At 37.4% G+C, this 23507-nt stretch overlaps 2 protein-coding genes across 4 annotated transcripts in view; one reads left to right on the top strand and one right to left on the bottom strand.

Annotated features, from left to right (window-relative positions):
* Positions 1–23507, top strand: part of LOC134654115 (serine-rich adhesin for platelets) — a 381264-nt gene that overhangs the window by 101759 nt on the left and 255998 nt on the right. The gene's annotated exons all lie outside the window — the stretch shown is intronic.
* Positions 20121–22588, bottom strand: LOC134653840 (uncharacterized). Its single transcript, XM_063509203.1, has one exon. It carries the CDS (start codon positions 22584–22586, stop codon positions 21267–21269), a length of 1320 nt encoding a protein of 439 aa, XP_063365273.1. The 5' UTR covers positions 22587–22588; the 3' UTR covers positions 20121–21266.

The raw sequence follows: 23507 nt of genomic DNA, 5'->3' as shown, positions 1-23507 counted from the left end.
ACACAATTTTGGACTTCGTAACTTTGTTTGAACTAGTTAGGAGGTGAACATATCAAAAGTCCCCGGCCGTAGCCTTTGCTGAGCCGGGGGAAAAGGGGGGTTTGAAGGTCCCATTTTTCGGTTTTTCGCTTATATCTCGGAAACTATGCGTTCTAACGACAAACATGATCATTATACAAAATGAAACCTGATTAAATTTGCTACAAGTTTTACTCATGCAGTCAAGTTTTTCTATATCTTGAGGGCCCTCTACACTTGTGCGCGAATCGCGTCGCGAAGCCCCGAACGCGAGTGTGGCGTCGATTTCGCAGTGGCTCTTGAAATATTGCATTAAATTTTCTTCAATAATATTGACGAGGAAAAAGGAACCCGAAAATTTTTAACAGTTTATTACTGATCATATTAAATGACTAAAATGTCCTTTCAACTTCTCTGGAATTCGCTGGAGGCCAAAATAAGCAAAAAAAATGTTATATGAGTGTTTATAGGTGAATTTTGGCAAAAAAAAAGATTTTCTTATGTTTCTTTTTAGATTTTTTGAATGTTTTTGTACATAAAAACTAGTGTTATTGGTAAAACTGTCACTTAAAATGAATAAGTATTTGCTTTTTTTTGTAAACCCTATGCAAAATTACAGAGAGCGGATTTCTCAAAAACTAAACAAAATACCTATCGAAAAACTCGACTGACTCGACTGTATAAAACTTGTAGCAAATTTAATTAGCTTTGATTTTGTATAATGAATTTGTCACAAGGACGCATAGTTACTGAGATATAATAAGCAAAAACCCAAAAAATGGGACCTTCAACCAAACCCTCCTCCCCCTCTCAAGGGGACATTTGATATGTTCACCTCCTAACGAGAAAGGGGCGGCTACAAGGCCTGGAGCCTAGGGCGGCAAAGACTGCAAATCCGCCACTGTACGTACTTCATCAATTTATCTGATGGTTGCACCCTGAACTGAACTACTGCTTTGGAAATACGAGTTTGCTTACTTATTACTTTTGCAGCGAGGCGGGAAACGTATAGTAGCGGCCTTAGTGCACGCTGCTCAAGTCACTTGTGAGCCCGACGCCACGCTGCACGCCCCGCCCAACGCTCCGCTTCGAGCGTCCACTCAGGCCTTACTGACGAAGAGACCACCTTCTTAATACAAAGTTTTGGTTCTACATTTTAGGCCGCACTTTTTCTATCCCCTCCAAAGAGAGCCGAGCAATTTTATTGTGCCATATCAACCCCATCATCCCATTTCCCGATTGCCGATATTGAGCGGATAAATGATCGTTTATGGGAGGCCTGAAGTACACTGCTGAAATGGAGAACACATTTAATCGTCGTAGCCATACCTATGCACATACACTACGGTATTTGTAAGTGCGTAAGCCGTAAGCTACACTGGAAGACGAATCGAATTTATACATTTATCTCATTTTGAATTGCTTTTTGCTCACGTGTGTTGATGAGAGCGGGATGCATTGCGAGTTACATACGTATTAAAGAGCAAACCGTTATTTCTCTTAATTGTTCAGATAAATATAATTAAGACAGCTAGTGCTCTATTCCATAGGCAGGTACTAAAACATAAATCAGGTAAGTTTAACTTGGTTTTAACGACGAGAATATGTCTAAAACATAAACTAGGTAAGTTAAACTTGGTTTTAACGACGAGAATATGTAAACACTTACGTACGTACTTACACCGGGTTGCTGATTTAAATGGTAATTTGTGCATAGGACGGGTTGATTTCAGACTGTAACATATTCCACTTTCAATGTTTAGGTTTCCGCGTTGTTGTATAGGTGTTTTGGATTTGTATCTATTTGTAAATTCAAATTCGTATCGGGATGTTTCAATGATTTTGATTTTAGTAACTATCGAAAAAGTGATCGTCATTATTGAATTTAAACGTATTTTTCTCTCTCTCCAGAATTTCACTTCAAAAAGCCAAAACATCAAATTCGATTAGATTGTTGAGCTTGCGAGTGTTTAAATTGTGTGGTTTTGCTTTATTTATATTTTGGGAGTAACCAAGTTATCGTAAATGATTTATTACATATCCTTACTGCTCAAAATCTTAAAAAAAAATTAAATTCCTTAACCTGCCTAAATATGTAGGTAATTATAAAATTTAAGTGCTTTATATTTTCAATTTAAGAATTAAAGAAGAACTGATAGTAAGTAGTAACTATACCGTGAACCACGAATTTACTGTATCGCTTGCGGTATCTCTTTGTCTTGGCTATATAGCTCATACACAATTACACACTGTTTACTCAATCTGGTGGCTACACTAACATTTACATTGGTTAGTGGCCACTGATTCTAGTAGATGCGTCCGTATAATGAGTCTTGATAGTCATTTGGCAACCAATACAGTGACGTTCAGATGGCAACTGCCTTAGTTAAACTGTCAGATAACGCTACGATTGTGTAGTAAATAATAAACCAGTCTGATGTTACTCAACAAAGCCCACGAAGTCTATCGGCATCCGTTAAACATTTACGCCCTATATTCCATCGTTACGTTAAGCATCAAATATTTTTTATCTGTGGCAAAGAAAAGCATTAAAACAGCCGCTCAGATATGAGAAGTCATTTCACGTGATATACAGCCGCCATAAAGAGAACATTCGCAATGAGAAGTCCAGTGATATACACATTATGCGGCATATTAGGCCTAGGGGATAAAAATCTTCTTGAGTGGGCCAATTTTCTTTAATGCTGCCGAAACGATATCAGACGTTTTTCGTGTTTTCAACTTTACATACTGATGGTTTCACAATTTCCATAAAAATAACACGTATATTTTTATATCTATCAATAAGGACTAATACTTACCTATTTAGTACTACATCTTACCGTCTAAACAATCTATCATACCGAGTACCTGTCTCCTCGATCCGAGTAGGTACAACTGCTAAACAGGTCGTTTTTCATGGTTTATTTCATCAGGTTTATCATTTGTAGTCAAAAAGATTGTTTTCTTGTCTAAATATTTGGACATGGCAAAGTGAGTATTATACCATGCAAGAACACTCGAGTTATAAAATCTTATGAGTCAATATAGTCAAAATATGATGTATCGGCTAAGTAAAAAGGTTTTCTCTGGAAAAGCCTCTAGCCTAGCCAGCCAAGCTTTTGTTCGGAAATAGTAAGATAACGGGGAAAAGGCGGTACACTCGGCTTGCCGTCACGGCTCGTTAGGGAGCATACATCGAAACATTACTTTGTCTTATTACATCGGCAACTTTTGTGTAATGACAGTCTTATATGGCGTTATTCATAAACGCCTGCCAAGTCTAACAAGCTAATGATAATCCTTTGTTCTAACATTTGTTTGTAAGATCGGGCCAAAATTTAACAAAAGTTTGCTAAGCTTTTTGAATAAAGGGGTTAGTCTTTTTACAAAGGAGCAGATATAATCCCGATGAAACGAGCACTGTGGCTTTTGCATACGACGGGTAAACTACTTATGATATTTATTTAGTTTATGCTTTGCAATTGCAACGTTTTAAGAAACACTTCTACAAATTTCTATTTCTGTAGTGTTTCATAATTTTATCCAGACTCGACAAAGTAATACAAAGTTTGTAAAGTTTTACTCTTATTACCGGCCGCAATAGTTTTACGAGCCACGTATCCCACAATAAAAGAGAAAGAAACAAAACACTACAATTTGTCTTGTTTACAAATTGAAAGGGATTAACACTTGGACTTTGTAGTAACTTTTATGCCCAAGTTTAGCTGAGTACAAGGGTTGTGTTTCCTAAGTTGGGAAGTCTTTAAGGATTTGATGAAATTCTCTTGGGTCGACCCACCTACTTAGCAGCGACAGAACAAGATGTGTTAAAATGAAGAAATTAAAAATATATTAGCGTGTGAACATTTTATTAGTTTATAATTTAAAGAAATAAATTTAAATTTATTATTTAACTAAGGCCCTTACAAACTACAAAACATACATACAATAATAAAAATCTTATAAGATAAAAAATATTTTTCTCAAAAATGGACGGCAAAGTCGACGTTGCCGGTTAAAAAATAGGACGCGAAGTGCGTAGTTTATGGTCATTCAAAAAATAAAAAAGTTAAAAACATTGCAGTCTCGATTTTGGGACTGCAATGTTGCATACAAATTCCGTTATTTAACGAGTTCCAAACTTTTTAAAAGTTGAAATGGCCATATCAAATGAAGGCATAGGTCCATTAAACAGCCAAACAGATGACCAGTACTTATTATTATAATGTTGGTACCGCGACTATTTAGGTGTGTCAAATAGGTTGGCGTATTTTCAGCAGACAAATACACTTCTATTTTTTAATGCAAAGCAAATTTTTTTAATGGTTTTACTTTTTTCTGTGAAATTAGAACGTTGCTTCTGTAAAACATTTCTATTTCTTGCACCATTTTTGACTCGGTTGGAAGGCTACTTGCGAACCTTGACAATAATGTACTATAGACACCTGTCCTGTAAATTAGTAAGAACTCACTTCAAAGATAAATTCATGTTTAGGTACCTATTTTTTTATTCATATTTCATCAAGAGATTAGGGAGTATAAAATATTGAATTACGGTAATAAATATCGAGGCGAAAATTGCAATATGCAAATTTAAGTATAGCACAATATATAAAGCGGTTACTTAGTAAGTATTGATTATCAAAGCGTGACAAAATAAGTGCTTCCGATCTCTTCCAATCTTTAGGGACGGCCCAAGACTTTAGGCCAGTTTTATTTCGTCCACTTTACGACTGAAGTTACTCAGTATACGTTCTTTGCAAACATTTTGTTTTTGTTTATAGTTTATTCGTGATACCCCTGGATGCTTGGAAGAATAAGTTTTGCTAAGTTGCAATTGCTTTTATCTCAATCTCCGTTACTGGTTTTTGTAAGTACCTGCTCTAGTTTTGGGACAAACTTGGCTATTATACGAGTACCTCCAGCTAGGAGCTTATACGTTAATTGCTGCGGGCTTACCAGTCCATGTTGTTCAAGTTGATTGTTTACTTTTGGTGTTACGCTCTATTGGATATGCGACAGCAAAACAAACACAGACGCAAATTAAAATACCTAATAATTAAGGTGAGGCAGTTAGTTATTTGAAGCGTGATTTTAGCACGTCGATCAAAATTATAATTCAACTATAGAGATTAGGCTACAATCCATCTAGCAATGTCGAGAAATTTTTGAGACTTCACTTCATTGTATCCAAACTAATCTTATAATGCCAGAACCAAATGCTTTCATACTTCGGACACCTCTCACGTCGCTCTCCGGATAGCCTGGAAAAAGTAATAATGACGGGCAAAGTTGAAGGCGCGAGACCTCGGGCCCCTCCGCCTACTAGATTTGGACTCAATGGAGCGCAGAGCCAGGAGGATGTTTGGTGACAAGAAGCTAACGGGTAAGCTTCAGTCTTTGGCCCATCGGCGGAAAGTCGCCAGTCTGTCGGTATTCTACAGGTTGCACTTCGGGGAGTGTGCTCAAGAGCTACACGAGCTTCCATCGTCCCCATTCTACCGTCGGACTTTTAGATGCACGGCCGGTTTCCATCTTTACTTGGTAGATATTCCACCAATTCGCACGAAGCGCTTTGCTTCCTCTTTTCTTATGTGCACTGCCAAGGAATGGAATTCCTTGCCGGCGTCTATATTTCCGAGCTCATATAACCCGGCAACCTTTAAATCAAGGGTGAACAGGCACTTTCTGGGCAGGCTCGCTCCATCGTAGGCCACGACTTCGCCTCGGCTAGTCTGTGGCCATGAGTAAGCCTATTTATAATTTTTAAAAAAGGTGGTGTTCTCCAAATCACGGCACCTATCCAATTAAAACTGCACGAGGCCATGCGCTTGGCGGGGAACAGAACCCCATGGAGGAACCTGGTCTTCAACAGAAGGACATGAATCATGTCCTCACATGATGTCACGATCCTCAGTATTGAGGGACCGACTGAAGAAGAATCTTGTAAATGCAAAAGTAACTGTCTGTCTGTTACCTCTTCACGCTTAAACCGCTGAACAGATTTAGGTGAAATTCGGTATGGAGATAGTTTAGGCCCGAGGAAGGACATAGGATAGTTTTTATCAATTACATCATCATCATCATTCCAAGCAAACGCAGTCACGGGCAGAAGCCAGTTTCTTTTATATTAATTAAGTACGTACACAAGTTCAGAATTATGTAAGGTCCCACAGACCTCACCAGTATTCAATTTGGTTTGTGTAAATCCTGTTTACGTGTTTTGCCGACTTGATTGAAATAAAACGATGCGGTAAACATCGAGGTTAATTCGGGACGTGAGCTGACTTTAAGTCTCGTAGTGTTGATTAGGCCGTATATTCTCATTTCTCATTGATTGCGCGAGCTCGGGCGAATCTAGGCCTATTAGAACTTTAAATAGTGAGTATATACCTAGGGCAGTAAAGAAAGAAATCTCTCAGCTTCGCCTCGGCAGAGAATAACATGTGATCTGAGGCTCTGAGGTCTGGTCGACGGAGCCGGAAAGCGGTAACTTGTTTAGCGCGAAAGTTTACGCTTTCAGGTCGGACCAATAATACGTGCGACCGAAACACAGAAGAGTTTTTTCAACTTGAAAAGCCTGTTTGTTTTTTATACGTAATTATGTCAAAATTAAATATTTATTTAATTATGAAAGAAAATGTTTTTACTGTTTCTTCTCGTAACCTAGACCTATAGTTTCCATTTTTGTTAAACATATTGAAGCACGAAAAAGTAAAGTAAGTAAAGTTGTATATTTACATCCATTTGTCAGTTCAACCTTCTGGCGCGTATTTTACCAACTTGGCAATTGACACATGACATGACAATTTCTTGTACATTTCTGGGTCGATAAGTACCCATAGTACATACATAGCGTCAAAGTTTACTTGTTGGATGGCAATGCACACCCAGTTGCAAACGTGCATGACTATATAGTTTTTAGTTGCCTATTGTTCTTATCTAGAACCTACAATTCCTCACAAAGTATCAAAAAGCGTGAAACTCGAAATTCCGTTTTAACAACCCGATCTTTTACCGTCGCAGCACTTTGAGGAAAAACAATATCCGCATTTTAACCGAAATTAAGAAATGAGAAAATAGGTTGTCTCTTATAATGGTTTTTTTCCTGCTGTTTTAATTAAAATATCCCTCATTCCTAGAGGGTTATGTGAACTATGTTTTGTTTTTTATAAATATCCTAAAAATACTGATTTGTTTATCATTGCCCATTATATCACTTCTCACACAATAAAATTGATCTTTTCTCTTTTCGTGTTCTGGATTCTTACATTCATTTTCATATAAGTTCATATCTCATGTGCCTGTGATTGTGATGCGAACGTCATCAATATGCACACGCCTTCCTACTTTATGCATTATCCTACTTGAAGACGAGTGCCAGAATGAGACCGACAGTGAGAGGACCAGACAAATGTCACTGTTAAGTTTCGGGCAAATATTTATAAAAATTAGAACCAGTTGAACCAACCTCAACTAGCGGACTGAGTAACGGTCAGCAGTGAACTATGATGTTTACCATAGAAATGTACTCGTGTACCTATTTAGTTTAGTAATCAATCAATATATTTAGTTTAGTAGTTTGGTTTAGTGTAATCGGCCCTTAGTCGCAATAGAGCAATAATGTATGTATGTATGTATATACTTTATTGCACATGGAAACAAAAACAAGAGAAATAGTTACAGAGTAAATTAAATACAACAAAGGCGAACTTATCCCTGTATGGGATTTCTTCCAGTAATAATAGTATGGTGTTTAGGGAATGCAAATCGGTTATTTTCGGTTATTTTTTGTATGGAAATAATCGGTTATTAACCGAAACCGCGGTTATTTCCATACAAAAAATAACCGATTTGCATTCCCTAATGGTGTTACTGTTTTTGCTATGACGTCTGTGCCTTTGGCCCTTTGTTAACGTGGCATTTGCATGCATTATTCTCGACTTGAATATTACTCACACATTTGGGCGCGTACCTAATTTATGTTTAATTAAAAATAAATTAATACCAGGTGTCTTTTTCTCGGCTTTTGAATTTTTACAAATATTATAGAATTTATAGAACTTCTTATATGTTGATTGGAACTACGGACTGGCTTACCGGTGAACTAAAATAGTCCCACTTAAATTGCAAATTCGGAAATCAGTATATCCTTGTGCCAGTTTAGTATCTACCTATGGTGTTATATTTATTCGCAAAATATATATTCCTGACGTTCTCAGGACATATCAGTTTGTGGTTTCGTCAATTTTGTATCATTTTGATATCTGTGTTACTTACACACATTACATAAGTAAATTAATATAGCATAAAGAAATATCATTATTGAATAGGTACCTAGTGTAGAAAAAGATTATTGATAGTAACAAAAATGTGCGGCTATTTAATTATAATCATACTTTAACTAGTTATAGAGTCCAATTGAGACGAAATGGCTTAGGTTAGTCTCTAAAAGAAGCACCTTAACAAAGTTTTCTTAATTAAGCAATCTTAATCTAGACTGAGATAGATCTGTAGTGCTGAGCTCCGCCTGAGATAAGTTAATGAACTTTGCCTTGACACTGTAGTGCATTTTACTTGTGTAGTACTTAAAAACCCGGTGAGAATATTGTGATATTTATTTTTATTACTGGCATACAGAAAAGTTCATTATTAAGGCACACAAATATTAGAAAATAAAACAATAGTGAGTACCTACTTATAGATTTTTTTACACTAATAATACGATTTCTATTTAGGTAATAACAAAAGGAAAATTTGGGATATGGGATCAACCAAAAAAATATGCGGGGCTTATAAATAAAGTTTTATAGTAAGTATTTCTGCTCACTCAAGAAATAAAATTACATTTGATATAAAATGTATATCAAATTGCAAAGAGCTCTTATCTTAAATATTTTGCCTCTACTTCATCCACATATTCTTTCAAGTAGTAAATCACTAACATCGCATTTTCCCAAATTCCTAGTATCAGCCGTATCTTCAGCCTCTGTTGACGACATGAGGGGCTTAGCAAAATCCCGGACAGGATTACTGGCTGTGCCCGGGCACAGGTGAGTTTCGATGGTGAACTAATAATAGAGTATAATTCTAATACTATGCTATATTATACTATACTATACTACTATAATAATACTATAATACTATAATACTATACTATACTATACTATACTATACTATACTATAGTATATTATACTTCGAAAAACTTTGACCCATAGGTACCTTTGACTACTTTGAGTCAGTAAATACCGCTATAGTCATTATATTCTTATGGTTTGTGTTGCTCTCGGAGTTTTAAGATAAAACTTGGTTTTGCAAGTCAACCTCAACTATATGCACGTAGGAGTTGATATAACTAACTTCATAATTCTCCAGCCCTAGTAGCACGGTCGCATTTTTATTTTTTGTCACCATGCCTGTCACGTTCTAACAAGTATGTAAGTGCGAAAGTGACGGGCATAGTGATAGTCCATAAAAATGGAACCGTGCTGAGCCGAGATGCGTAGACAAGATGCCAATCGTTCACGCTCCGTCCCGTAGCATAGTTATCTCTGTCCATCACTCTTTCATATTATATAGTACGACAGAGACAGGGTAGGTGTCGCCGTCGATAGATACGTCTGGGTGGACATCATCATCATTCATCATCATGGTTACACAAGCATTTAATAATTAAATATATTAAAAACGGGTCACTCACGTATTTTAAGTCGAAAAACGCTCGACATGTTTCACTTCGTACCGAGAAGTGTCATCAGGAGCTTGCGTTTACGGTGACGGAGCGGCGCAGACCCGTTTTTAATATATTTACTATGTCTTTGTCTCACGGAAGTTTTGTTATTAAAACATTTAATAATTTATAATATTATTGTGTAATTTATGTCTAAAGGCGAGCTAGTGAGCTAACACAGACAATCTAACCTCTAGACATAGCATAGTCGCGCTACCCCCTCTGCCACACATACGGTAGCGTTACTCCATCTTTGAGTCAATCCCGTGCCGTGATTGGTCCGTGTCTTTGAACGGACCAATCACGGCACGGGATTCGCTCACCTCGTCCCCCCGCACCCCCGTATTTTTGGCAGCATCAGTTTCATGAAATAATTGGCCTAAGCTCAGTCTAGAGGTTGGATTGTCAGTGGCTAAAACCTACCTACCATACCTGCTATTGTCTACCTGTCCTGGGTCAAAAGCATTCGGGAATACTAGTGACTTTCTGTGGACAGAAATTACAAAAGTTAACGATTTGGATACATATTTCTAAGCCATTATCATAAAAAAATTAACACGAAGAGAACTTTAATATGCCTGTATGGATAAAGTACGAAAGTCAGGCTTTAAATCCGTTTATTTTATGATGTCCACAGGAAAGACGCATAACCTAAATGCATACCTACTTAAAAAAGTTTTTGACCGACTTACTCGTATGCCTTAAACCTTTCTATGTATGTACTTTCACTTTCGTGCAAAATATTTTCTTAAAAGTTCAAGCGTACAACTTTTTCTATAAAAAGCACAATGGAAAAAGCTGTCAAAAGGCTACTCGTAGCGAACGTTGCGAACAACAATTCCATTCACAGCATTATATTAGGTAGCCAGCGTCCTTTGGCTGGACAGTTGACCCAATTCTACGCTCGCACCGCACCGGATACTCCATCCGTTCAGCTTACGCCCAAAACGACGTATGTGCACTTGTTTGTTGAATCAGAAACGTCCTTTTGAAATCACAAGAACTGAGTAGAAGAATCAATTAGCATTTTTGACCCTATCCTTCACAAAATAGAGTTTGAATTTGCTGTAAATATTTTTCAAAAATATGGGACACGATGTTTAAGAAAAATATGAACGCCAATCAAGTCTTAACCCAGTCCCGTTTGGGTTAAAGTCCAATTTACTTTATGGTTAGCCCATGGAAAATGATTTTCAGGATGAGTGGGTGGCTGATGTAGCCATGAATGCTTCGTAAATGGCAATAAAGGTTCTAATATGACAGACTCAACTATATTTAGAATAAGTTAAGTTCATTTTATGTAATTATGTGGGAAGGCATTAAGATAGGTAGGTAGGTATATGCGCATTAAGGTGTACGTACCCAACCCTTCATTGAAAAAAGCGGCCAAGTGCGAGTCGGACTCGCCCATGAAGGGTTCCGTATTTAGGCGATTTAAGACGTATAAAAAAAAAACTACTTACTAGATCTCGTTCAAACCAATTTTCGGTGGAAGTTTACATGGCAATGTACATCATATATTTTTTTTAGTTTTATCATTCTCTTATTTTAGAAGTTACAGGGGGGGGGGGGACACACATTTTACCACTTTGGAAGTGTCTCTCGCGCAAACTATTCAGTTTAGAAAAAAATGATATTAGAAACCTCAATATCATTTTTGAAGACCTATCCATAGGTACCCCACACGTATGGGTTTGATGAAAAAAATTTTTTTGAGTTTCAGGTCGAAGTATGGGGAACCCCAAAAATTTATTGTTTTTTTTCTATTTTTGTGTAAAAATCTTAATGCGGTTCACAGAATACATCTACTTACCAAGTTTCAACAGTATAGTTCTTATAGTTTCGGAGAAAAGTGGCTGTGACATACGGACGGACAGACAGACGGACAGACGGACAGACGGACAGACAGACAGACAGACAGACATGACGAATCTATAAGGGTTCCGTTTTTTGCCATTTGGCTACGGAACCCTAAAAACTAGTGCCAAAGGATACATAAGTATATGTTACTTTCACACTGAATTAATAAAAGCACAGACAAACCGCAACTTTCCTTTAGTTAACCCTCCAACGCTTAGTAATGATAGGCACTGTAAGCCTATTGAACTCGTGTACTGTTATCACGTTTTCTTTCTAGAGAACACAGTCCAATGGAGTTCCAAATTGCGTTCCAACAAAAATAAACTAACTTTAGCTTGGATAGACGTGTCCGTAACTGTGGTAATTCAGTTTGGATTTCGATTGGCGCATTTCGGTGGGTTTGACGGGGGAAGGGTTAATTTCTAGATTGTTGTACAGTATTAAAGCTTTTATGGAATTTATCAATATTATTATATTGATAAATCACACACACACACACACACACCAAATAAAAAAGAGTGCCACTTTTTGATATATCCTCAATTAAACTATACCTTCAGTTGAGAAACAACAAGATTGATATACATACAAACTTCACTTTCCTCATGGGTAATAAATAACTTATTAGTCTTATTAAGAATAATTTAATTTATTTTACTAACATAGTATTTAAGTTTTAGCGTAAGATTTATTTGTTTTGTAACTAACACGATATGGATGCTTTATCTGAAATAAAAAGAATAGAATTGAATTGAATTACCCATACCCAAGGAATAACAGTATGTAATATATTCCACTCAATCAAACTTATTTACTATAATATATGTAAGTTCCAGCTACGTTTCGTTGATAATATATGGTGTCGGCTCGTATAAATAGGCACCTTAGAGAAAATGCCTTTTATATTGCTAAATGAAGCACATGTATTGGCACATTTACTGCCAACGTTTTCTTAGCGTTTTCTACGAACAGGTTCCCGCACTTAATGTGTTAAGATCAATTTTTGTATGGAATAATATATAACTTGTTGAATAAAGGTACCTTGTACTATCAAAGTACGTAAGTTCAAGCAATCTACATTAAGATAGGCTTTGTTTGTTTGCAAATAACTAATTAATAATTAAAGTACGCTTGTTCCAAAAATGTACACATCTAGACACTGTCTGAATAAATTTAATCTCGCTTTTGATCGCTTTGACGTGACGTAACATGTCTAAAGATAAGATAAAACGTAAGATCAAGGCTTAGTGCTTAATGAGATTTCTGACAGTTGGTGCCGCAGTCGAAATTGGACTGATGCTTGTGTGAGCCACTAAAATCAGCCACTACTTAATCCTCATTTCCTGTTGTACTTCCACGCGATTGTCCTAACTATATTATGTTATTTGCTAAAAATTGAAAATCCCTAAACCTTTCCCCTGAATTTGTGTCATTTTGAATCTTAGAAGGCGCGCAGTCTTGTGCTTTTATTGTCGCAAAGCTCTTAGTAAATATAAAAGGCGTCAGAAGATAATGACACTTCGGCACTCATCGAATACCCAGTATCATAAAGTAGAATTCATTTGTAAGGATGAACTCCAGATCCTTGTAATGGGTGTCGAAATCCCCTGTAGTCAAATTTGAAGAGATCCTCCCAGTACTACCAGTGAAGGCTACGGCTAAGCTATGCTTAAGCTTGCTTAATGGTGCAGTTGAAGACGTAATGTTCTCTTGGAATTAACTTAACGGAGACAAGACTGTAAAAGTTTTGTTTTCCTTTAACTCGATACGCGTTTTAGAGTCTTTTGGTGTCTCGCGACTTTAATACCGGTCCAAGACAAACGTTTGGGCGTATAGGTTCGGTATTCTAAGCGGAGATGAAAACTACTCAAGAGGAAGCGAGAATGTCGTATTCGCACGAGACTTTTGTACCATAATACCGCAGATTGCATCCACCTTGGAGTTCTTAATAACCATGTAATATATAATGGTAAGTAAGATAATTAGTAAGCACTCCCCCAATATAATTTCAAAAATTGAGTTAGTTAGATTAAAATAATAGTTTATGGTGTGCTATCAGGATGTACATACTTTTTTGGTGAAAGCTGGATTCTAGGTAGGTTCGTCGATTTCATTTTCGAAACCTAAATAGATTCTGTGATTAAAATTAGTGGGAAGCTTAGAAACAGTCAAAATCCTTGAAACAAAACATTCAACGCAAATAATGAATTCCTTTGCGTTGTTTTTCTAAGCGTCCCTTGAGTTTATGAAAATCGTCCTTTGTGAGGCAATGTCTACTGTGAATTTTGAGATAAAAAGAAACGAAGTGAGGAAATTATTGTCGTCTGTTTATATTGAGGATTTTGAGTTCCTTTTAAGATGGTTTTTTATTCGTAAAGAAACGTTTTTTCGTATATTCGTTTATGTTAATCTTGTAATGTGTAGATGTAGACGATTCTTCGAAAAGTAAGAAGTTAAATTATTTGATTCAAAATTGTTTTCGTTGTATTTTTTTGAAATCGTTACAGGCTGAGCATAGTGTGAAGATTGTATGTACTTACTGCTTCTCTTGAAATGCTATTTATTTTATTGAAATACAATTTTTTTTACTTTTTTTTCTAAGTGTAGCAAAAGCAAAAAATAATGGAATACTTTAAAACCTCAAATCACGGTTGACTTTTAAATATGTAAATTATAAAGAAGTATAATTTATAGTACTTTATCACAGAAGGTTACACCTGCTTCCAGCCAAAAACACGAAATTCTTATTAATTTTGAAATAACGGAAGATTCCAATTTTACGCAATTAGGTATTTAATTGTACCTATTAAGGGTTGATATCTGACATTCAGGTACAAGCTACATAGAGAACTAGACATTTAATCAATATCAATAATAAAACAACAACGAAATTCAGAAGATTCTTTAGGTAGGTACTTAAATCAAATACTCGCTCAGAAATCTAGGTTACATTCGAGTTCTCGTTCATTTGTATCTGACATTTGCTAGATTGACAAGCCTTTCAGAAAATATCAAAGGCAACCGGTTTCGATTGATTCTATTCTAGTAGGTACTTCGGTGTTTAGAAAATGTTTTTTTTTTTCACGGCTTAAAAGGTATTTACAGCTTTTATTGACGGCAAAATATGTTTGATTTATTTTACGAAGTGCGCTTCATTATCATGACAAAATGTTGTTTTGGATTTTACTCATGTAAAATATTATCTACTGCTAAATAAATATATAAAATGGCACTCAACTTTTTTATTTATTTGATCCCAAATAAAAGCGTAACAACTCTGTCCCTGAGCCAAAAAAAGACAACGAGAATAATTTTGATTCAAATACTGCATCATCGCTTTTAATCACCAAAATTTCAGTATGACAAAAACGTACCTTATAAGATACGTCGTTGCGTATAAGCTGCATCAGGATTTGGTGAGATAATAGTAGAAACAAAGTTTAATTACGGTCTAGCTCTTGATGTATTTAATGCTCCCACGCAGTCTGTCGTGCTTTACGTGCATTAGGACAATGAAACGCCATTACTGCCGCACACGTGCCGGACTCGTAATGCATACATTAGTGGGATGCCTAACGACTCCATCACTTCCATGCGTGTGGCAATTGGCAATACACATGCTTGCACATTCAGCAGGTAATGTATTTTGTAATAGATAGAAGTAGATTGATATGAGACGTAAGGCAGCTGACATGATGTTTCTAGGTTAGGACCTAATATTTTATTTGTACTTTAATGCCGATTATTTGTCAACTGACACGACCACTTCTTTAAAACTATCCTGGAGGTGTGGATAGGACGCAAGTGGGGCAGAGGAAACCCCAGACGCAGCTTTTTAGACCAAGTGAAAGAATAATTAGGGGTCGTGTATCAAAAAGTCAAAGAGTTGGCGCAAGATAGGGATTGCTGGAAGATACTCCACCAACAAGAGAATAACTCTTAAGTTAATGATGATGATGATGACTTATCAACTCGGTAAGGTCTAGTCAAGGAACTTGATTTCTGTGCCACTTCGTACCTTGTCACAGTAACAATCAATGCGAAAGCAGCTTGGATATACTCAGATAGATTACCTTCTGGCTTACATACGTTGTGTACATATATCAAATATATATTTGTTACCCTAGTGTCCATCCTGGTTGTATGCTTCAGAGCCCACGGTCACACTTAACATTGTATTCAGAATCTTTTTTTGCAAGACAAATGGTACCCATGTCATTCCTTGCAAAGTCCATGTCACCTTTTTAGGATTTTCCACTTTTATCGGGCCCAGGCGAAGGTGGCAAACATATTATATAACAGTTATATAATATGTTTGCCACCTTCGCCTGGGCCCGATAAAACTCAAAATTTACCCTGAAATTAAGCATAAATAAACTTATGATAGTAATTTACTATCATAAGTTTATTTATGCTTAATTTCAGGATCAATTTTGAGCGGATTCCACTGTAGTAGATATGTAGATTTCGGCGTTACGAAAAGACAGCCAGACACGAATGAGATTTTCCTTCACAACGAATGAAGAAATCTTTTCTATTTCACACGCTAGACCGGATCTAAAACGTTTTCTTTCAAAACTCTGATAAAGGTATTAGGTAACCCTTGAAGTTTTGCTTCAACAAGTTCTCTTAACCCTCGATACGTATAATGCAGCCTTTTGAACAACCACTATCTTTTGCAAATAGATTTTTCCGACCTAGTAAACATTTAAACGAGTTGAAATGAAGTTAGGTTATTTATGCACGAACTTTGCTTTATAACCCTTTCAAACCAAACCTTTGCCTTTTTATCGCGAAGTTTGTAAGTTTGTAATGATTTGTTTAGTAGTCCAACTTTTACAATTTAAGTTATTAATGTCAATCAAATTTATCGAGCCTTTACGCAGAATAAGCTTTTTCTATTGTATTTACCTCTACTTCACTAGCTATTAGGTATTTCATAATATTTTCTCTACAATATTGAACGGAGCAATATCTTAACATTCTTAACAGCCACCCTGACTTCTTTGCACATTTACACTCAGAAGATAAATGCATTGTATCCATCTAGCTTTTCTTTTCATACCATAGGATTTTTTTAAACAATAAACGCAAAAGCAACGAAAATGTAAGTAAATTTGATTATCGTCGTGAGCCGTGGCACTGCAATTTGAATATTTCCATGATATTACTTGCTTCCGTTTTGATTTTTTGCGTAAAAAGCAGAATGGACAGTTTATCTGGCAGATATATTAATTAGGTTAGGTTGTAGAAGGAGTTGATAAAGTTAGCTACAGATTTCTCCGAAAATGTGTATATATTTTGGCCTTATTTCAATAGAATACAACATGTACCTACATAATGTTTGAACTGTCGTCCGATGAGTGCGCGGGTGGGTAGCCGTTTATGATGATGATCATGATTAAATTTCCGTCCCGCATCGCTTTGGGATTTGAGACATTACTTTCCTCATTCGGATGAAAACATAACAATGATCCTTTCTCCTGGTTTTGCAGTCCATCGATCTTCTATGTAAAGGTTTTGTTGTGCGGAGGTACAAAAAGGTTTGACATGAAAAACTCCGTGATATTATAAAAGCTGAATACAGTGAGTAAAATCGTGACGATTTAGCACAATAAGCAATTTATACAATAGATTAATTTCTACTATAGTTCGTTTGTTTTTAGCATTAGAAAAAAGGTAAACAATCTTGATGTGTCTTTTAATTGAAAAACATGTTTTATAATGACTTATTTATAAAACATGTTTTTCAATTAAAAGACACATCAAGATTGTTTACCTTTTTTCTAATGCTAAAAACAAACGAACTATAGTAGAAATTAATGGGTCAATTTCTGAACACGATTTTTTTTCTGTCCGTGATGAAAATCGGGGGTTAGCATCAGATAATACTTACCATTTTTTTTTTACATAAAGAAGCCACACTTTCACACCGGGTTCCATATGAATTCACTGATTAATTGGTTTTTAGAGTACACTTAAAAATACCTAAAGGCTCAAATTACTACTCCCGTGCCCTGTCCGGAATCTACTAATATGTAACAATTATGAATCTAATACGATCATTTATATTCTTCTGCTTTCATAAGTATAAGTTACTGATTTTTAATAAGCGTTTTTCAATTAAAAGACATATCAAGATCGCTTATTTTCTTTCTAATGCAAAAAAAACGAACTATAATGACTTTTGAGAATAGAAATCGCCTAATGTCGTTTTTCTCAAGGTTTTTGAACTATTTTTAGGGTTCCGTACCCAAAGGGTAAAAACGGGACCCGATTACTAAGACTCCGCTGTCCGTCCGTTCGTCCGTTCGTCCGTCCGTCCGTCCGTCCGTCTGTCACCAGGCTGTATCTCACGAACCGTGATAGCTAGACAGTTGAAATTTTCACAGATGATGTATTTCTGTTGCCGCTATAACAACAAATACTAAAAACAGAATAATTTATTAAATGTGTTTGAAACCATTGCAATTTAGAAATATTATCACGACTTGAATAACAACTTGTCTCCCTTATAAAGCAAATTATTGCTCTGAATGAAATTATAAACTAAATTACAACCGAAAACTGTTATCGACAGTTATCGCAGCATCACCTTTGTTAAACATTGGTTATAAACACACCTGACCCAGGCCACATAAATAAATAAAAATAAATAAATAATAAAAAAATAAAATAAAATAAATAAAATAAATTTATTTCAGACAATTAAACAGTCCATATTTTTACATTTTTAAATTAAATAAAATTAATATTAAATTAAATTAAAATTAAAATTAAATTAAAATTACAATTAAATTAAAGATTAAAATTTAAAATTTAACAAACAACAGAATTAAAATATACCTCACTTTATATTATTATTTACATGTATTAGCATGCAGTGGTTCATGTAAGGGCAATCAAACCTGCTGGAGATCATGCTCAAGATGATGTTGGGGCTAGCACGCACTCTGCAGAGCAAGGACGCGCACCGCCTGCGCAGAGTGGTGAAGAAGCACGCGGTGCGCGCCTCCGCGAACATGCCCGATGCACTGCAGCGACGCGGCAACCTCAACATCACCCTGAACGCATCGTTATACTGGACGCGTAGGGCGCTGAGAGCTTTGCGCGTGTGATGAGCCCATAGAGTGCACGTATACAATGAGGTACAGTAAGCTCGGAAAAGAGTCACTTTTACCTCTCTCGTGCACCGCGCAAATCTACGAGCCAACATATTCGCCCTGACTGCCAGCGCCCTACGCTCTCTCTCGATGTCAGCGTCATCCATCAAGTTGTCCGTGAGCAGGTGACCTAGGTATTTAAATTGCCTTACATGACTAAGTTCGATCCCGTTCAACCTAATTGGGGGCACATTTTCTGGTAAACGAGTCCCAGACCTGAAAACCATTACTTCACTCTTTTTAGAGTTATATATCAGACCGTGACTAGATGCATAGTCTTCACATATTTGAAGCAGTCTCCTTAACCCGCAAACCGACGCGCTCAGCAGCGCCATGTCGTCCGCGTAGCTCAGGTTATTAACACACACGCCATCTATGTGGCAGCCGACATGTTGGCTGCTGAGCGTGACGATCAGCTCGTTCACATATACATTGAACAGCTTCGGTGAAGTCAACCCACCCTGTCTGACCCCACACTGTAACCTGTAAGGCTCAGAGAGCTTATCGGCCCATCGAACATTATTTATTTGGTTATTATACCAATATTTGAAAATATTTATTACTCCGACCGGCACGTTAGACTCTCCCAGCTTTTTCCACAGCAGATCATAACTTACTAAGTCAAAAGCCTTAGATAAGTCGAGAAAACAGGCGTAAACAGGTGTTTTCCGTGTGGTATAGTACTTAACGACATGCTTAAGGCTCAGTATGGCAGACTCAGTAGACAATCCCGGCTTGAAACCAAACTGATTGTCATGGACTGTCAGATATTTATCCAACTGAACATTAAGCAAGCCGTCAAGAACCTTAGCCAGAATAGTCGCCAAGGAAATAGGCCTATAGTTACTTTTATCCGATATATCCCCCACTTTACTCTTTACTATAGGCACTACAATAGTTCTCATTAATTCCATAGGCAAATATGAGTGGCGGAGACATAGCGAATAAAACATTGCAAGCACTCTGGGCAAGTGCGGCCCGGCGTAACGAAGATGCTCCACACTGAGGCCATCATGACCGGGTGACTTTCCTCTAGACATCTGTTTGAGCACTTGTGCCACATCTTTAGCCGAAATCTCGAGAACTGGGACGTCAGATTTAATCTCAGTGTCAAGCATCGACTTGGACGGTCCGAGTGGTGACTTTACTGCAAAATGATTTTTAAACAAAGTGGCTATTTCCAAAGGGTCGGTCACACCATTAATGCTCACAGGTAAGCCAGGCGCAGGGTTTAATTTATTAGTCGTTTTCCAGAAACTCCTAAAATCATTCTTTGAGTGATGTAATGCAAGTTTGTCCATTTTAATTTGATCCTGGTGGTTTTGACACCACCTTAATCTTGACTTAAATATTCTACGGCTTGCACACATCGCCTCATATAAACGACCCGTCGAAGGTTTTCCGGATTCATCCCACACCTTAAAGTCTAGTCTAGCCTGCCTGTGAGCCTCACCTACGTGCCTATTCCAGCCAATGACACACTTCACCTTTTTTCCTTTGGGACCACTACCACGGTAACTTAGCAAAGCAGCCCGTCTGAGAGCAGTCAAGATACTCAAATATAAACGACAAATAACACTTTTGTGCCCATCATTCATACAAAAATCAGACCGACAACAATCACTCATTTCATGTGGATAGTCAATTGATTTTAATAAATCATTGCAAAGCATTGTGTACTTGCTAATCTGATGCGCATTTCTGTGCCCCCATTTAACCTTAAGATTATTACAATCAAATATATTGGGATAATTTTTCTGTCTAATAACACCTAAGTTAATTCGTAAACATAACGGAAAATGATCGGACCAAACTGTGTTATAGTCAACATACACATTCATAACAGACTTCAATGCAGTTTCAGTCACCAAACAATGGTCTAGCCACCGTCTAGATCCATGAGCATCGCTTATGAAGGTGTATGTTTCCGACGACAAGCCCAAAATATCTGTATCCGCTATAGTCCACTCGCGCTCACTACAGAAATCCGACAACTCAGTAAAAAATAAACCGCTAGGATGTGCATTCAAATCCCCGAGTATATAAACAGACTCACAGTTAGCATTATCCACTATAGCACTCACCGCACCGAGACAATCCGTGAACTCCGCTAAGTTGCTATGCTTTTCTGTAGGCATATATACACTTACAACCAGTATCTGGCGCTTTTCGATAACTATTTTAATCGCACAAACACGTGGGTTGTCACAGCTTAACACAGCCACATCACGAAATACGCTTTTTCGCCACAGAAGGGCAACGCCACCATAGGGCCTGCCACGTAACATGCCTGCGGTAGTGTCAACTGCCGAAGTTCCCGTAGTTCCAAACTCGTCATCAATACTACTTAAATACGAGACTTCTCCCGGCAGCAACCAAGTTTCTTGAAGAGCAACCAGATCGGAGGACCTGCATATTTCCCTAATACTCTCAAGAGAGCGCTTCACATTCTTGCAGTTATAACTGACAAACTGATTTGAAGTAATATTCATTAACGTAATATATTTGTATGTATAGTTCCGGATCCAGGGATTGTACTCGTAACTTCCCTGGGCTTATTATTCACAAAGCGTCTAAATATGATACCTTCGGGCCACAGCTTATCCTCTAAAAACAACGACAACTTGTGCTGTGGTACAAAAAATTTATACGCATCGTAGTCATTATGTTTTTTAATGGCAATTTTATGAAGTCTGACGACTTCATGCGTTTTGTCCCGAATATAGTTGGCAATGTCGTCCTCTGCCGTGTCCTTATGCACGTTGGTAATAAGAATCGGTACTTTCATCACAGCAGCTTTGAAATTAGAATTCGACTCGCACGCTACGCCTCGTTTGCCTATCAGCCGTTTTTGCATTATAGTCTTACGGCTCTCAACTTTCTTCCACTCATTCGGGTTCGGATCAGGACTTTTTTGTACACCTGCACTTGATACAGCAGTCTTAACTACCTCCGATACCAATTTAGTTTTAGTATTCAAAAGAGTGCATTCGCTGTTCTTATTGCTGTTACTACCAGGTAAACACACTCCAGCGGTCAGCTGTTTAGTTATCTCGTACGATGACGTCATCGCGGGTTCATGTTCAACCGTCGCTGCAACTACGCGTATGCTATCGCGGCGCTTAGGTGTACCCTCTTTGACGCACGGTGAATTGCAATTTTTATTCGGTGACAATATCTGACTTTGCACCAGACTATCATTATGTGTTTCACGAGCTGAGCTATTACTAAGCAGACATGAGGGCTGCGGGGGACTATTAGTGCTAACATCAAAATGAGTAAACCCGGTTGGACCGCTATCGAGATAAGCGCCGCGCCGTGTGTTTACATTGCAGAACGTGTCCATAATAGAGGGTGTACACCTTAAATTATTGAGCTCATGTCTTATCTCCTGTACTTGTTCGGCTGTTGCAAACCTAGATCGCATGTCAGCAACCTCAGCTTGGACTTTCAGTAGGTCTTTCAATAACTTTGAAACGTCGATGTGATCGTAGCTTAGAGGCGGTAACTTGTCCAGATCTCGGGCAACAAATATAGGCATAGCCTCAGGGTCCGTATTTTTAAACACATTTATAATGTCCTCCATATCACGTTGTTCCTTGCGATGGCCTTTTCTTATAATTTTGCGTTTATTAATAGGCAGGGATTCAAACAATAACGATTTCGACGTCTTGATTTCCATTGACGAAAACGATGACTTGCATATTCGCACTAGAGTATCCTCCGTTGAGACACTGAGTTTATTTTGAATATAAGCTAATAATTCATCTATCACGATATTACACGTATAGCACTTCAAAGTGGACATCATTTTAGCGGCCACTAACGTAGTGCAGCGGTAAGTGCACACACCCGTCACACCCGAATGCGCACGAGCGACTGGATAAATAACATACTAAATAACATACAAGCCATCAATATTGTCAGCTTAAAGTGGGCAGCCGTCGATATATTAGGCCCTTCCAGGGGTATTTTAGCTGTTGCACCTTGGGCCTCCGTTAAGGGGACCACATCCCTGTTCATACTAAATACATCAAAACAGGCTGTGGCGTAATATGGTATTCAGCTGAAACAATAGTGGATAGATTTAGAACAGTAGAAATTTAAAGCTGAATATTTAAGATAGCAAAACAGTCTATGTTAAGTATCTAAATGAGAGAATACAATATTTTATAAGCAGACAACACCCAGAAATTAAAAAAAAAATATTTAAACAACAATCCTGGTAAATTTCATGATTATTTTTACATAAATAAAGAAGTTAATGTCCATCAAGTATTTACGAGTATACTATCAAACTTGAAAGTAAACCCTGAAATCGTTGAACTTAAGACCTCGTTTTGCTGTGTTAATGTGACAGTCCATTTCCAACCGCAGCTGCACTACTGTTCATTTTCCTATGGAAATTGACAATAACAGCGACGCGTTCAGTACCAGTAGTGCAGCTGCGGTCAGAAATGGAATGTTACCCTTAGTTTAACTGATTTATATGAAAGCTGGTGCCGGTTGCTCTTACACTTTCCGAGTCTAATAAAAGAAAAGCCACGCCTTCCAGCTCACTGCCACCCATAATCAGAGTAAGGTAAGTCTCAGTACTTTTCTGTTCACTCAGCACCGCGTCATCCGTTGCCTTGATGACAAGGTTCCACCGCGCTTCTGGCTTTGCTGGCGGATACCGAAGAGTCAGCTCGCCATTAGTAGTAGTAGTAGTAGTAGTAGTAGTAGTAGTAGA

This window comes from Cydia amplana, chromosome 14 (genome assembly GCF_948474715.1).
Source record: "Cydia amplana chromosome 14, ilCydAmpl1.1, whole genome shotgun sequence".
Lineage (NCBI taxonomy): Eukaryota > Metazoa > Arthropoda > Insecta > Lepidoptera > Tortricidae > Cydia > Cydia amplana.
The sequence above is the reverse complement of the archived record's forward strand: the minus strand, read 5'-3'. Positions and strand labels throughout refer to the sequence as shown.

What these genes read in the sequence shown, in the direction of transcription:
- LOC134653840 (XM_063509203.1), bottom strand. Translation starts at nt 22,586, where the DNA reads ATGATGTCCACTTTGAAGTGCTATACGTGTAATATCGTGATAGATGAA.